Raw genomic sequence first — 13149 nt, 5'->3', positions numbered from 1 at the left:
CTTTACTACTTTAAGTGTCTCATTTCCTAATCTAATTCCCTCAGTATCACCCGACTTACTTCGACTACATTCCATTATCCTCATTTTGCTTTTGTTGATGTTCATCTTATACCCTCCTTTCAAGACACTGTCCATTCCGTTCAGCTGCTCTTGCAAGTCCTTTGCTGTCTCTGACAGAATTACGAATGTCATCGGCTAACCTAAAATTTTTTATTTCTTCTTCATGGATTTTAATACCTACTCCGAACTTTTCTTTTGTCTCCTTTACTGATTGTTCAATATACAGATTGAATAGTATCGGGGAGAAGCTACAATCCTGTCTCATTCCCTTCCCAACCACTGCTTCCCTTTCATGCCCCTCTACTCTAATAACTGCCATCTGCTTTCTGTACAAATTGTAAATAGCCTTTTGCTCCCTGTATTTTACCCCTGCCACCTTCAGAATTTGAGAGTATTCCATTCAACATTGTCAAAAGCTTTCTCTAAGTCTACAAATGCTAGAAACGTAGGTTTGCCTTTCCTTAATCTTTCTTCTAAGATAAGTCGTAAGGCCAGTACTGCCTCACGTGTTCCAGTATTTCTACGGAATCCAAACTGATCTTTGTCCGTAAGGAATTCGCGTTAGTATTTTGCAGCTGTGACTGATTAAACTGATAGTTCGGTAATTTTTACATCTGTCAATACCTGCTTTCTTTGGGATTGGAATTACTATATTCTTCTTGAAGTCTGAGGGTATTTCGCCTGTCTCATACATCTTGCTCACCAGATGGTAGAGTTTTGTCAGGAATGGCTCTCCCGAGGCCGTCAGTAGTTCTAATGGAATGTTGTCTACTCCGGGGGCCTTGTTTCGACCCAGGTCTTTCAGTGCTCTTTCAAACTATTTACGCAGTATCATATCTCCCATTTCATCTTCATCTACATCCTCTTCCATTTCCATAATATTGTCCTCAAGTAAATCGCCCTTGCATAGACCCTCTATATACTCCTACCTTTATGCTTTCCCTTCTTTGCTTAGAACTGGGTTTCTATCAAAGCTCTTGATATTCATGCAAGTGGTTCTCCTTTCTCCAAAGGTTTCTTTAATTTTCCTGTAGGCAGTATCTATCTTACCCCTAGTGAGATAAGCCTCTACATCCTTACATTTGTCCCCTAGCCATCCCTGCTTAGCCATTTTGCACTTCCTGTCGATATCATTTGTGAGACGTTTGTGTTCCTTTTTGCCTGCTTCATTTACTGCATTTTAAATTTTCTCCTTTCATCAATTAAATTCAATATTTCTTCTATCGCCCAACGCTTTCTACTAGCCCTCGTCTTTTTACCTATTTGATCCTCTGCTGCCTTCACTATTTCATCCATCAAAGCTACCCATTCTTCTTCTACTGTATTTCTTTCCCCCATTCCTGTCAATTGTTCCCTTGTGCTCTCCCTGAAACTCTGTACAACCTCTGGTTCTTTCATTTTATCCAGGTCCCATCTCCTTAAATTCCCACCTTTTTGCAGTTTCTTCAGTTTTAATCTACGGTTCATAACCAATAGATTGTGGTCAGAGTCCGCATCTGCCCCTGGAAATGTCTTACAATTTAAAACCTGGTTCCTAAATCTGCCTTACCATTATATAATCTGATACCTTTTAGTATCTCCTCTTACATTTCGTCAATTTCTTCGTCATCTGCAGAGCTAGTTGGCATATAAACTTTTACTACTGTAGTAGACATGGGCTTCGTGTCTATCTTGGCCACAATAATGCGTTCACTATGCTGTTTGTAGTAGCTTACCCGCACTCTTATTTTTTTTATTCATTATTAAACCTACTCCTGCATTACCCCTATTTGAGTTTGTATTTATAACCCTGTATTCACCTGACCAAAAGTCTTGTTCTTCCTGCCACCGAACTTCACTAATTCCCACTATATCTAACTTTAACCTATCCATTTCCCTTTTTAAATTTTCTAACCTACCTGACCGATTAAGGGATCTGCCATTCCACGCTCCGATCCGTAGAACGCCAGTTTCCTTTCTCCTGATAACGACGTCCTCTTGAGTGGTCCCCGCCCGGAGATCCGAATGGGGGACTATTTTACCTCCGGAATATTTTACCCAAGAGGATGCCAACATTTAATCATACAGTAAAGCTGCATGCCCTCGTGAAAAATTATGGCTGTAGTTTTCCCTTGCTTTCAGCCGTTCGCAGTATCAGAACAGCAAGGCCATTTTGGTTAGTGTTACAATGCCACATCAGTCAATCTTCCAGACTGTTGCCCCTGCAACTACTGAAAAGGCTGCTGCCCCTCTTCAGGAACCACACGTTTGTCTGGCCTCTCAACAGATACCCCTCCGTTGTGGTTGCACCTACGGTACGGCTATCTGTATCGTTGAGGCACGCAAGCCTCCCCACCAACGGCAAGGTCCATGGTTCATGGGGGGGGGGGGGGGGGGAGGAGGGGGGAACTCGGTATTTACATATGGTACACGATCCTAAACCGATTACTACTTTTAGATGAAATACTATTTGTCGACAATCATTATGTTTTTATTGGCATACACAATAGATTACAACTGTGTGCCGGACCCGAACTCGAATCTGGCACCTTTGCCTTTCGCGGGCGATACTCTAACCAAACGAACTCCCTAGGTCGAAGCCCTGACCGGCACACAGACCACGTCTCTAAAAGAGAGCCAAGACTCGTAACAGAAGTGAGCGCTTATTTTCTTGTGGACCCCACAGCCTCAATAAATTTTAGAAACGACATGATTCCATCACACTGTGTTTTGAATCACTTTATTTGCACAACTAGTTGCACAGGCTGTCCACTTTCAAGTGCATCTAAAACATACAAAACACCATAATAAAAAAATAAAAGACAGCAAAATGATGAGACATAATTGCATTGGATGTAGAATTAAATAAACATAATACATAGTAACCAATGTAAACACATCGTTCTCTGTTCGTTGAAACTCGTGTGCCCTGCATATTTGTGCACAGAATGGTCGTCAACGGTCACCTTCTAAAATAAGATGCATGACCTTTGAAGTGCTATCGAGAACGATAACATTATTGCCTCATTAAAATGCCACATGTACCCAGAAACACCACGGAAATGCAGCATGTAACGTATACTACAAATCACACTATATGCACTTCTTCAAATGACTGTCACATGTGCACGAACGCGTGGGAGAACCAATCAAGCCATAAAAGTGCAAGGATCTTCAAGTTTTCGGAGTTTATCTGTCTTTTACTAATGGTATAAGCACCGGTGCATACAGTAAGTTTCGGTACCGGTGCTAATTTGTGACATCGACTTCTGTATCCATGTCTCCCACACACAACTGTTGATATGAGACAGACATGCTCTGATCAGTGGACACAGCATGACGAGAAAACTTTCTAACATTTGTTCTAGTCCTGACGAAACCATAAGCTCTTTTCCAGAAATATTTCTAAAAGGTTTTGCTGTTACTGATGGGTGATCAGGGACTCTAATTATCTGAGTCTCAATCACACATATTTCTAGCAAGCAAGAAATGAGGTTTAAAAAATTGAAGGAAGAAGTGGACAAACTTGTCACTTCGCATCTACAGTGGGAGACATTTACCAATAGAGCACGAGCACAAACAGCACTGCTTTTTCTCGAGCAAAGAAAAACTTCTCTGGAAATTTGCGCATCCTACGGCACTGTCAAATCGTGCAGCTGGCAAGACTTAGAATTCTGTGCGGCAGCCAGTTTTATTGGCACCTTAACCCTTTCTTTTTCTTTTGAGTGAGACACTAATGCATGTTTTCTGTAATTAGTGTCGCAGTCAGAAGTGGAAATATGAAAAAAGAATATTTACCACCGTTTCGTTTTCCTACCCTGTAGGGGTAGCACAAAGAAGCACCTCCAGGGTTTCAGAAGATGACAGCACAAAAACTACAAGGCATACTTATCCATGGATAGAGCATGTTTCAAAGCTATTGATTTACATTACATGTGCTCTGCAATGCGACAAACGCCAACACGAGCGTGCAGTTCATTGATACGAACTGTGAGGAAAGGTGTGACGGCAGCATGCTCTGCATATCTGTTCGCATGGTTGCCTACCTGCAAGGCTGAACTAATTCGATGCGACAATACTGAGCAGAGGTTAACGGCGGAACCTGAACACAACAAAAACTACGGGTGCATGCTGCAATTATAAGCATTCTGCGACAGTGATACATAGCAATGACCTGGTACAAATTCCCACTAGCTCTTTGATAAACTATCGTGGGAACATACAGGGCGTGGGTAAAGACATAGGCACACAAAAACACAATACATACGATGCCTAATACGGTGCTGGAACGCCGCTGGCATTCAAGAGAGCTTCCAGTTGTCAGAATGAATAAATAGAGGCCCTGCGTTGTTTCAAGGGAATCATGTCACGCTTCCTGCAAAATAATGGAAAGTTCAGCCAACGATGATGGATGTGGATAGTGATCACGCACCCTTCTCTACAAAGCATACCACAAAACCTCAGTAATATGAGATCTAGTGACTGTGGTGACAGAGGAGATACGGCAATTTATCCTCCTGCCCACAAAACCAGTGCTGGACGATGCAATATGTGTGAATAGGAGCCCTGTCGTCCTGGAAGACAGCGAATTGTGTAACGAACGTCGTACTACGGGACGGTCACATAATCGTTCCCAGTAATGTGACCTTGCCGAGAAACCATGGGGCACATGGAATACCGTGATATGGCTGCTCCAATCACCACCAAATCCACCGTCCGTTTTACTCTTGGAACGTAAGTTGGATCAGAAGTTGGAAACAGTGTGAAGCAAGACTCGTCCACAGATGACACTCTTCCATTGCTCCATAGCCCAGGTTTTATGGCTTTGGCACCACGATCCCCTGTTATGGGCATTTACGTCACTGATGATCGGTTATGAAATTCAAGCTGAACCTGTGATTTCCTACTAATGGAGCTCCCTTTGTGTTTTGGTGCTGACAGTGTTTGCAAGTGAAGCATTCAATTCTGCAGTGACTATTGCAGCTGTTGTCTCATTTTTCGTCACAATCCTCTTTAATGACCATCCGTCTTGATCACTCAATAAACACTTTCGTCCACATTGTGACCAAACGGATGACGATTCTCCGCTTTCTTTCTATGCAGCGCAAATCTTTAACATAGCGCCTCTTTAAACTCCAAACAGTTCAGCTCCCTTCGTTATGCAATCACCCACTGTACAGGCACCAACAATTAGCCCAAGTTCGAATGCACTTAGCTCCTTCACAATGCATTCACAACTACACAGAACACTGTTCTTACCACGAGTGACAACTGCACATAATGAGCACATTGCACTGGTACTTTTTGTGGTCAGTTACCACAGTAAACCTGCAGGTTGGCTGGCATCTGCACTCATGTTCAAGCATGCATTTCATGTGGTATGCCGCCGTGATCACGACCGTGATCGTCGTCGAGATCATGATGTTCGCCATTTCCGTCGTCCTTGTGATCACAATCACTATGATCGTCACTGTCGTAGCCATAGTCATCATAGATGATGAGTTGGTTTTGGAAGGGATTCTTGGTATATGATGGGGCAAACTGATAAGACATGTGTGTGTATTTACTTGTGATGCACGCTTACCGGCCTGGCTCACGGCATCGCTGAGCAGGTCGGGTGCTACGTCGCGCTCCAGGTCGGCCTGCTTGCAGACGACGGAGACGGCGGCGTTGGCGCGGCGCACCGCCTCGGCCGTGGCGCCCAGCCCGTCCGCGTTCCTGGCCACCAGCACCATGAGCGAGCCCTGGCCCACGCGCCGCCCAGCCTCCAGCGCCACGGCGCGCCCGATGCCGCGGCTCGCGCCCGTCACCACCACCAGTGAGCGCCGCCCCCAAGCGCTGCCGCCCACGCACTCGTTATTCGTCTCAGGCATCGTCACTCCCTACAACAACACACTCTGATACCTCACTATGCCGCCACCACCACTACTACTACTACTACTACGACTACTACTACTACTACTACTACTACTAACAATAATAATAATAATAATAATAATAATAATAACTGCGTAAATAAAAAACCTGTTAAGACAAATGTACGAGGGTGATTCAAATGAAAAAACTTAAATATTTTTTTAAATATTATTTATTGTGCGAAAGGCAAAGGTCCCAGTCTCTGTCCGACACACAGTTTTAATCTGCCAGGAAGTTTCAACTGCTGTATCATCTGCACAGATGAAAGATCTTGTGACATGTTCAATTGCTTGGTCATTGGTATAGATACACAACAATGCGGCTAACACACTTCCTTGTGGAATGCCATTATTCTGTATCCTCCATCGACTTCTTCTGTTTTGTAGAGTAACAAAGAAGCGTCTGTTTTGTAACAGACATCTCATAAATTGCGCCAGATGATAGTCTTTCGCAACAACACAGGTCTTCCCTAATAATTTCTTATAGCCGATGTTGTCGAAGGCGGCAGTGAGATCGACGAACGCAACACCAGTTATCTGTTTGCATTCGTAACCTCCTTATATACACTCCTGGAAATGGAAAAAAGAACACATTGACACCGGTGTGTCAGACCCACCATACTTGCTCCGGACACTGCGAGAGGGCTGTACAAGCAATGATCACACGCACGGCACAGCGGACACACCAGGAACCGCGGTGTTGGCCGTCGAATGGCGCTAGCTGCGCAGCATTTGTGCACCGCCGCCGTCAGTGTCAGCCAGTTTGCCGTGGCATACGGAGCTCCATCGCAGTCTTTAACACTGGTAGCATGCCGCGACAGCGTGGACGTGAACCGTATGTGCAGTTGACGGACTTTGAGCGACGGCATATAGTGGGCATGCGGGAGGCCGGGTGGACGTACCGCCGAATTGCTCAACACGTGGGGCGTGAGGTCTCCACAGTACATCGATGTTGTCGCCAGTGGTCGGCGGAAGGTGCACGTGCCCGTCGACCTGGGACCGGACCGCAGCGACGCACGGATGCACGCCAAGACCGTAGCATCCTACGCAGTGCCGTAGGGGGTCGCACCGCCACTTCCCAGCAAATTAGGGACACTGTTGCTCCTGGGGTATCGGCGAGGACCATTCGCAACCGTCTCCATGAAGCTGGGCTACGGTCCCGCACACCGTTAGGCCGTCTTCCGCTCACGCCCCAACATCGTGCAGACCGCCTCCAGTGGTGTCGCGACAGGCGTGAATGGAGGGGCGAATGGAGACGTGTCGTCTTCAGCGATGAGAGTCGCTTCTGCCTTGGTGCCAATGATGGTCGTATGCGTGTTTGGCGTCGTGCAGGTGAGCGCCACAATCAGGACTGCATACGACCGAGGCACACAGGGCCAACACCCGGCATCATGGTGTGGGGAGCGATCTCCTACACTGGCCGTACACCACTGGTGATCGTCGAGGGGACACTGAATAGTGCACGGTACATCCAAACCGTCATCGAACCCATCGTTCTACCATTCCTAGACCGGCAAGGGAACTTGCTGTTCCAACAGGACAATGCACGTCCGCATGTATCCCGTGCCACCCAACGTGCTCTAGAAGGTGTAAGTCAACTACCCTGGCCAGCAAGATCTCCGGATCTGTCCCCCATTGAGTATGTTTGGGACTGGATGAAGCATCGTCTCACGCGGTCTGCACGTCCAGCACGAACGCTGGTCCAACTGAGGTGCCAGGTGGAAATGGCATGGCAAGCCGTTCCACAGGACTACATCCAGCATCTCTACGATCGTCTCCATGGGAGAATAGCAGCCTGCATTGCTGCGAAAGGTGGATATACACTGTACTAGTGCCGACATTGTGCATGCTCTGTTGCCTGTGTCTATGTGCCTGTGTTTCTGTCAGTGTGATCATGTGATGTATCTGACCCCAGGAATGTGTCAATAAAGTTTCCCCTTCCTGGGACAATGAATTCACGGTGTTCTTATTTTAATTTCCAGGAGTGTATATTGTGTCAAATTCAAGATCTGTCCACAACAAGACTTCCCTGGGCGAAAGCCCGTCTGTTCTCTTATCAGTGTTTGGTCAATATGGGCTGAGATGCAATTAAGTATCATTCTTTCCAGGACTTTATAAAGATGACACAGAAGTGATATCGGTCTGTGGGCTGTTTTCCAGGTTTCAACAGAGCCAAAATTTTGGTTTTTCTCCAAATCTGGTATTTGCAGTCTTGAGACACATACGTTGATCATGTCTAGAATCCACTTCTTAGTCGTTGGCCCAAACATTTTTACTTGTTCCATTCTTAGGTCATCTAAGCCAGCGTCTTTGTTATACTTCATTGCGTGTATTGCGGTTTCTAATTCTCCCAGAGAGAAAGGCGTGCCAATATAGTCGTTCTCTTCAGAAAATCTTTGATGTCTTTGGCTTACGTATCTTTCTTTATTTTCCATTCAACAATAATTGGTGGGCTATCTGATTAGGCGTTAAATCAGAAATAACTGCGGGAGCGGTCGATGGGTCATTGTTCTCGTTCTTCAACAGTTGCTATGCCTTTCTGCTATTTTGTTTCATATCAAGTTCTGTCATAAGTTTGCACCATTTTTCTTTTCTTGTTGCTGATATGGCTGACATAATATCTTCTCCTGTTTGTATATACAGCCTCAATCGTATACAACACAGGTACTGCAACGTTTACAGGTGACAGTTCTCTCAGGCTGCGCATATTGCCCCCTAACGGTAGTAACTGGGGCCGTTTTCGCTAGAATTACATTGAAAAACAATGTCGTAACGGGTTACTATTTCACAATGTTTCGGCAATATTCAACATTTTGACCGCTGTATTAATTTATTTACAGGGAAAAGGAGTATAGTAGTGTTTCTTTTTCTGAACGCTTCTAGCTGCTCTTATAACACACTTGCAACTGAAAACTAACAGCACTCCATTACCAAATGCACCTTTTTGTGTTTGGAATCTAACACTACCAACCGCTGAAATGTGTGTGATTGTATTGTCAGTACACAATTAACAGAGAGCTTTTAGTCTAGTTGGTTAATAGGACATGAACATTTCATCTATAAAAGGCAATGTCCTGACTGACCGACTGCCGGCCGCTGTGCCCGAGCAGTTCTAGGCGATTCAGTCCGGAACCGCGCTGCTGGTAAGGTCGCAGGTTCGCATCCTGCCTCGGGCATGGATGTATGTGATGTCCTTACGTTAGTTAGGTTTAAGTAGTTCTATGGGACTGATGACCTCAGATGTTAAGTCCCATAGTGCTCAGAGCCATTTGACAACAGACAGACAGACAGACAGACAGACAGACAGACAGACAAGAAAGAAAGAAAGACAGAAAGAAAGACAGAAAGACAGACAGAAAGACCCACTCACTTACTCACTCACCTCACTCACCATCTCCCAGCTCAGACCGCTAAGGATAGAATCTTGAAATTTGGCGAAGGTGTGGATCGTATACCTCAGAGGCCGTTTAAGAAGAGTTATTGCGAAATTCCAACCCTAATGGATGAAATAGGGGATGAATGTTTTTCTTTTTTTTAGTTTCACTATTACGTCAGTTCTGAAGCTAGGCCTACGAAAACAGATATTTCGTTTCTTGATCAGAAATAAAGAAATACGTGTTGCAGCATTTTTGGAAATTTAATCCCATGGAGGTAAAATAGTGAGTGAAAACTGACTTTGAAAATATATTCTTATTAAAGAACTGGTTAAGTATTTTTAAATCTACATCTATGAACATTGGTATTTGACTTTTCGCTTACAAATAAAAAAAAGTGTTTCAGTGTTTTTGGAAATTGAGTCCCTAAGGCGGTGAAGCAGGGGATGAGATTTTTTACGGAAATATTTTGTTATGAAAGCACTTTTAAAGCCAAGTCTATGAAAATTTGCATTTGGTTTCTCCGTTAGAAATAAAACATACGCACGGCACTGTATTTGTAAATTCAACCCCTTTGGGGACGAAACTTTTTGTGAAAGTATTTCATTGCGAGAGCATTTTTAAAGTCAAATCTTTGAAAACTGGTGTCTGGCTTCTGGCTAGAGATGAAAAAAAGTACGTGTTTCACTGTTTTTGGTTCAAATGGTTCAAATGGCTCTGAGCACTGTGGGACTTAACATCTGTGGTCATCAGTCCCCTAGAACTTAGAACTACTTAAACCTAACTAACCTAAAGACAACACACACATCCATGCCCTAGGCAGGATTCGAACCTGCGACCGTAGCAGTCGCGCGGTTCCGGACTGAGCACCTAGAACCGCTAGACCACCGCAGCCGGCACTGTTTTTGGAAATTCAGCCCCTAAGCAGGTGAAATAGGGTCAGACTGATTGACTTACCATCGCCCAGTCCAAACAGCTAAGGGTAGAAATTTGAAGTTTGGAAAGGGATTGTCCAAAATTCCATTCCTAAGGGAGTGCAGAGGGGATGAAAGGCTTCTTGAAAGTATGTTGCTACTACGGGAACTTTGAAGCTAGAACTAAGGAAACTGGTGTTTGGTTTCTCAGTCAGAAAATAAAACGTGTGTTCCAGCATTTTTGGAAATTTAACCACTAAGGGGGTAAAATAGTTGGTGACTTTCTTTAAAAGAAAAAATTAATAATGAACTAGTAATGGATTTTTAAGGCTACATCTATGACAACTGGTATGTGATTTCTCGGTTAGAAATGAAATAATAAAAATGGGTAACCTGATGGATAATAATGTGTTTCAGTGTTCCTGGAATTCAACCCCTAAGGCAGTGCAATAGGAGATGAGAATTTAAGAAAACATTTCGTTATATTAAAAACATTTAAAGCTAAATTTATGAAAATTGCTAGTTCACTTCACGGATAGATATAAAGACTTGTTTGTTAGGGAGTGGCAGTTGCTATGGAAGCATCTCCACAAGAACGCGAAAGGCATGATCAACAAAAACTTCTGATTCCAGCTACTATAATCGTAATTTGGTCAGAAATACATTCGGGCAAGACCTTACTTATATGGCCTTAATTAGCATGGAAAGTTTTGCAATTTGTGACATAAAAATTACGATTAAAGAAAAACAAAAAATCTCAGCAGGCCATACGCTCTACAAGAGCGAAGCAGAGGGCGCTAAGCTAGTTGCTGTATTCAGGATGTCCCAGGAAGAATGGTCAGTATCCAGGGATATGACAGGAATGATCATTCGAAGCAAAAAAGTCTAGCAAAAATGGGCTCGAGGACGCATACCTTCAGAGATAAGATCACTTGTTAATCTTCACCACTGTGAAATATATTTCTACCGAACAACTGGTCTGGTCATACCTCTTACAGCACGCCTTTTAGAATCCATGTTTACTGCACGTTTTCTTCGACAGATCGCTCCTGTCACATTGCTCAGTACTGTCTTCCCCCCTGAGACACCCTTTATAATCTGCTTTTTCGCTATGTGTTCCTGAGTGGGGAAGGAGAGTCTTCAGATCTACCTATTCGACCATCTGAATTCCAGTTTCAGATAAACATCTTTCATTGGCCGATCCAGAATTCCTCTGAACACGCTGCAAGGACACGGCAGTGATGAACCGGTGGGCCCAAGATTGGGCAGGCTTTTTATAACGTCTGGGCAACCTGTTCTTCAGGACCCAAAGAGAAGGAAAAATCGCACGGGCTTACGCAACCGCACTCGTACGTACATGTCTCCCACTGCATATCGTGGCTGCCACATAATGTTTCCACGTTTACTGATACAAGACTAGCTCTCAGTCATTACTGTAAACACTTAACAAGGCTCGTAAGCGATGTACTTTAAACAAACGCTCTTATCTTAAGTGCGAAACTATGTGGTAAGAGTCTATGAAGTGTAGGAAAGTTTTCATTTGATATCAACAGTATACGGAAATTAGTCTTTAATATGTTAGCTTTCGCTGTCTATGGCCCTGTCCGAACGTTGCGTTGGGTAGATTAGGCCTGAGAAGAATTTTTGTGGTTTAAGAAGCGACTAGTGTCAATTTCTATTTTCTATAAAATCACGCCATGTTGTAAAACGATATATAACCGGTTTCGACCGTGTTGCAGGTAAGAGGGAGTATGTCATACGTCTGTGGCAACAATCGCACTTCTTCCCGTATATTTTCGTAAACGGAGCGTTAGTGAGATTCAACATATGATTGGATGTTTTGAGTGGAGAGGAAAGGAGCTGATTTTCTTTTTTGATTGTAATTTCAGATGAAATTTTGGTAACCAACATTTGTTTGTTGTTGCAGCTTTACGGCGGAAAATTAGCCGAGGTCAAAATAAAATGGTCCGACTTCAAGGGAAAGGACTCCGTGCGTCTTCAATCGACAAATAAGAACCAAAATGGCATTAGCAGCTGGGATGGGCTCGCAGCTTAACAGATGACGGCTTTTGTGACGTGGTACTGTTCCTGCAGTGTCCGGTGTGATTAGAGAGAATCAGTACATTGTATACCTGCCTCTCCATTCATAATACCCAATCGTATGGCGACCTTTTTTGTTAGCTCCTACTAACGAAATATAGTCGGAAGAACGAAGGCAGAATGTTAAAGTTGGGTACTATTAGTATTACGTAACATAATGAAGGCCAATTGCAATGTTCATACATCGCATTACTACGTGGCGTGGTCTACAACGAAGAAGAATTTAATGAAAATTTCCTCTGACTGTATTCGCTAGGAATAATGGAGTCAGACATGAAGACATGTGACATGAGGGCTGCGCAATGTACAACATGACATCTTTTTTATTCTACCAGCCCGTAACTACAGTAGCCGAAGTCGTTAACGCACTCCTGTGCGGTGGTTCTCTACTCGGAGGTAAGCAGGCTCGAATCCTGATGGTGGCAGATTTTCGCTGTGAGTATTTGTGGAGAGGCGAAGTGGTGGCGTATGAGATGAGGCCATCTGACGCTTGACATTGATCCGTCCGTCGGATGGCAACGTTAATTCTGGCGGCCTCCCTTTGTGCTTTTCGGAAGTAGTAGGTTAAGTGCCGGCACCATGTTTCACTCTCTTCCTTTACTTCATTCATAACACAAACACAGCATTACACTGTACAAGCACTCATTGCAACACAGTCATCCACACAACGCAGATACATACTTTACACTTCCTAATAGATGGAGGAAGGCAACAGCAAAGCACCTCCACTAGGGCCTTGCCATGAGCGGCGATACAGCACTCTTTCCTCTGCTCCCCTAAGCTCATTCCCTCAGTATGGGACTACTA

General features: G+C 44.2%; 1 protein-coding gene across 1 annotated transcript in view; it reads right to left on the bottom strand.

The window, feature by feature from the left end:
* The window catches only part of LOC126100273 (sepiapterin reductase), a 151865-nt gene that overhangs the window by 68646 nt on the left and 70070 nt on the right, over positions 1-13149 (bottom strand). Inside the window, exon 2 of the mRNA XM_049910868.1 lies at positions 5624-5921. Coding sequence (XP_049766825.1) covers positions 5624-5912 — 289 coding nt within the window. The 5' untranslated portion in view covers positions 5913-5921. The remainder of the gene's footprint in view (positions 1-5623; positions 5922-13149) is intronic.

Source organism: Schistocerca cancellata, chromosome 9, assembly GCF_023864275.1.
Source record: "Schistocerca cancellata isolate TAMUIC-IGC-003103 chromosome 9, iqSchCanc2.1, whole genome shotgun sequence".
In the NCBI taxonomy this organism is placed as follows: Eukaryota; Metazoa; Arthropoda; class Insecta; order Orthoptera; family Acrididae; genus Schistocerca; species Schistocerca cancellata.
This window is presented reverse-complemented; position numbering and strand designations above follow the sequence as displayed.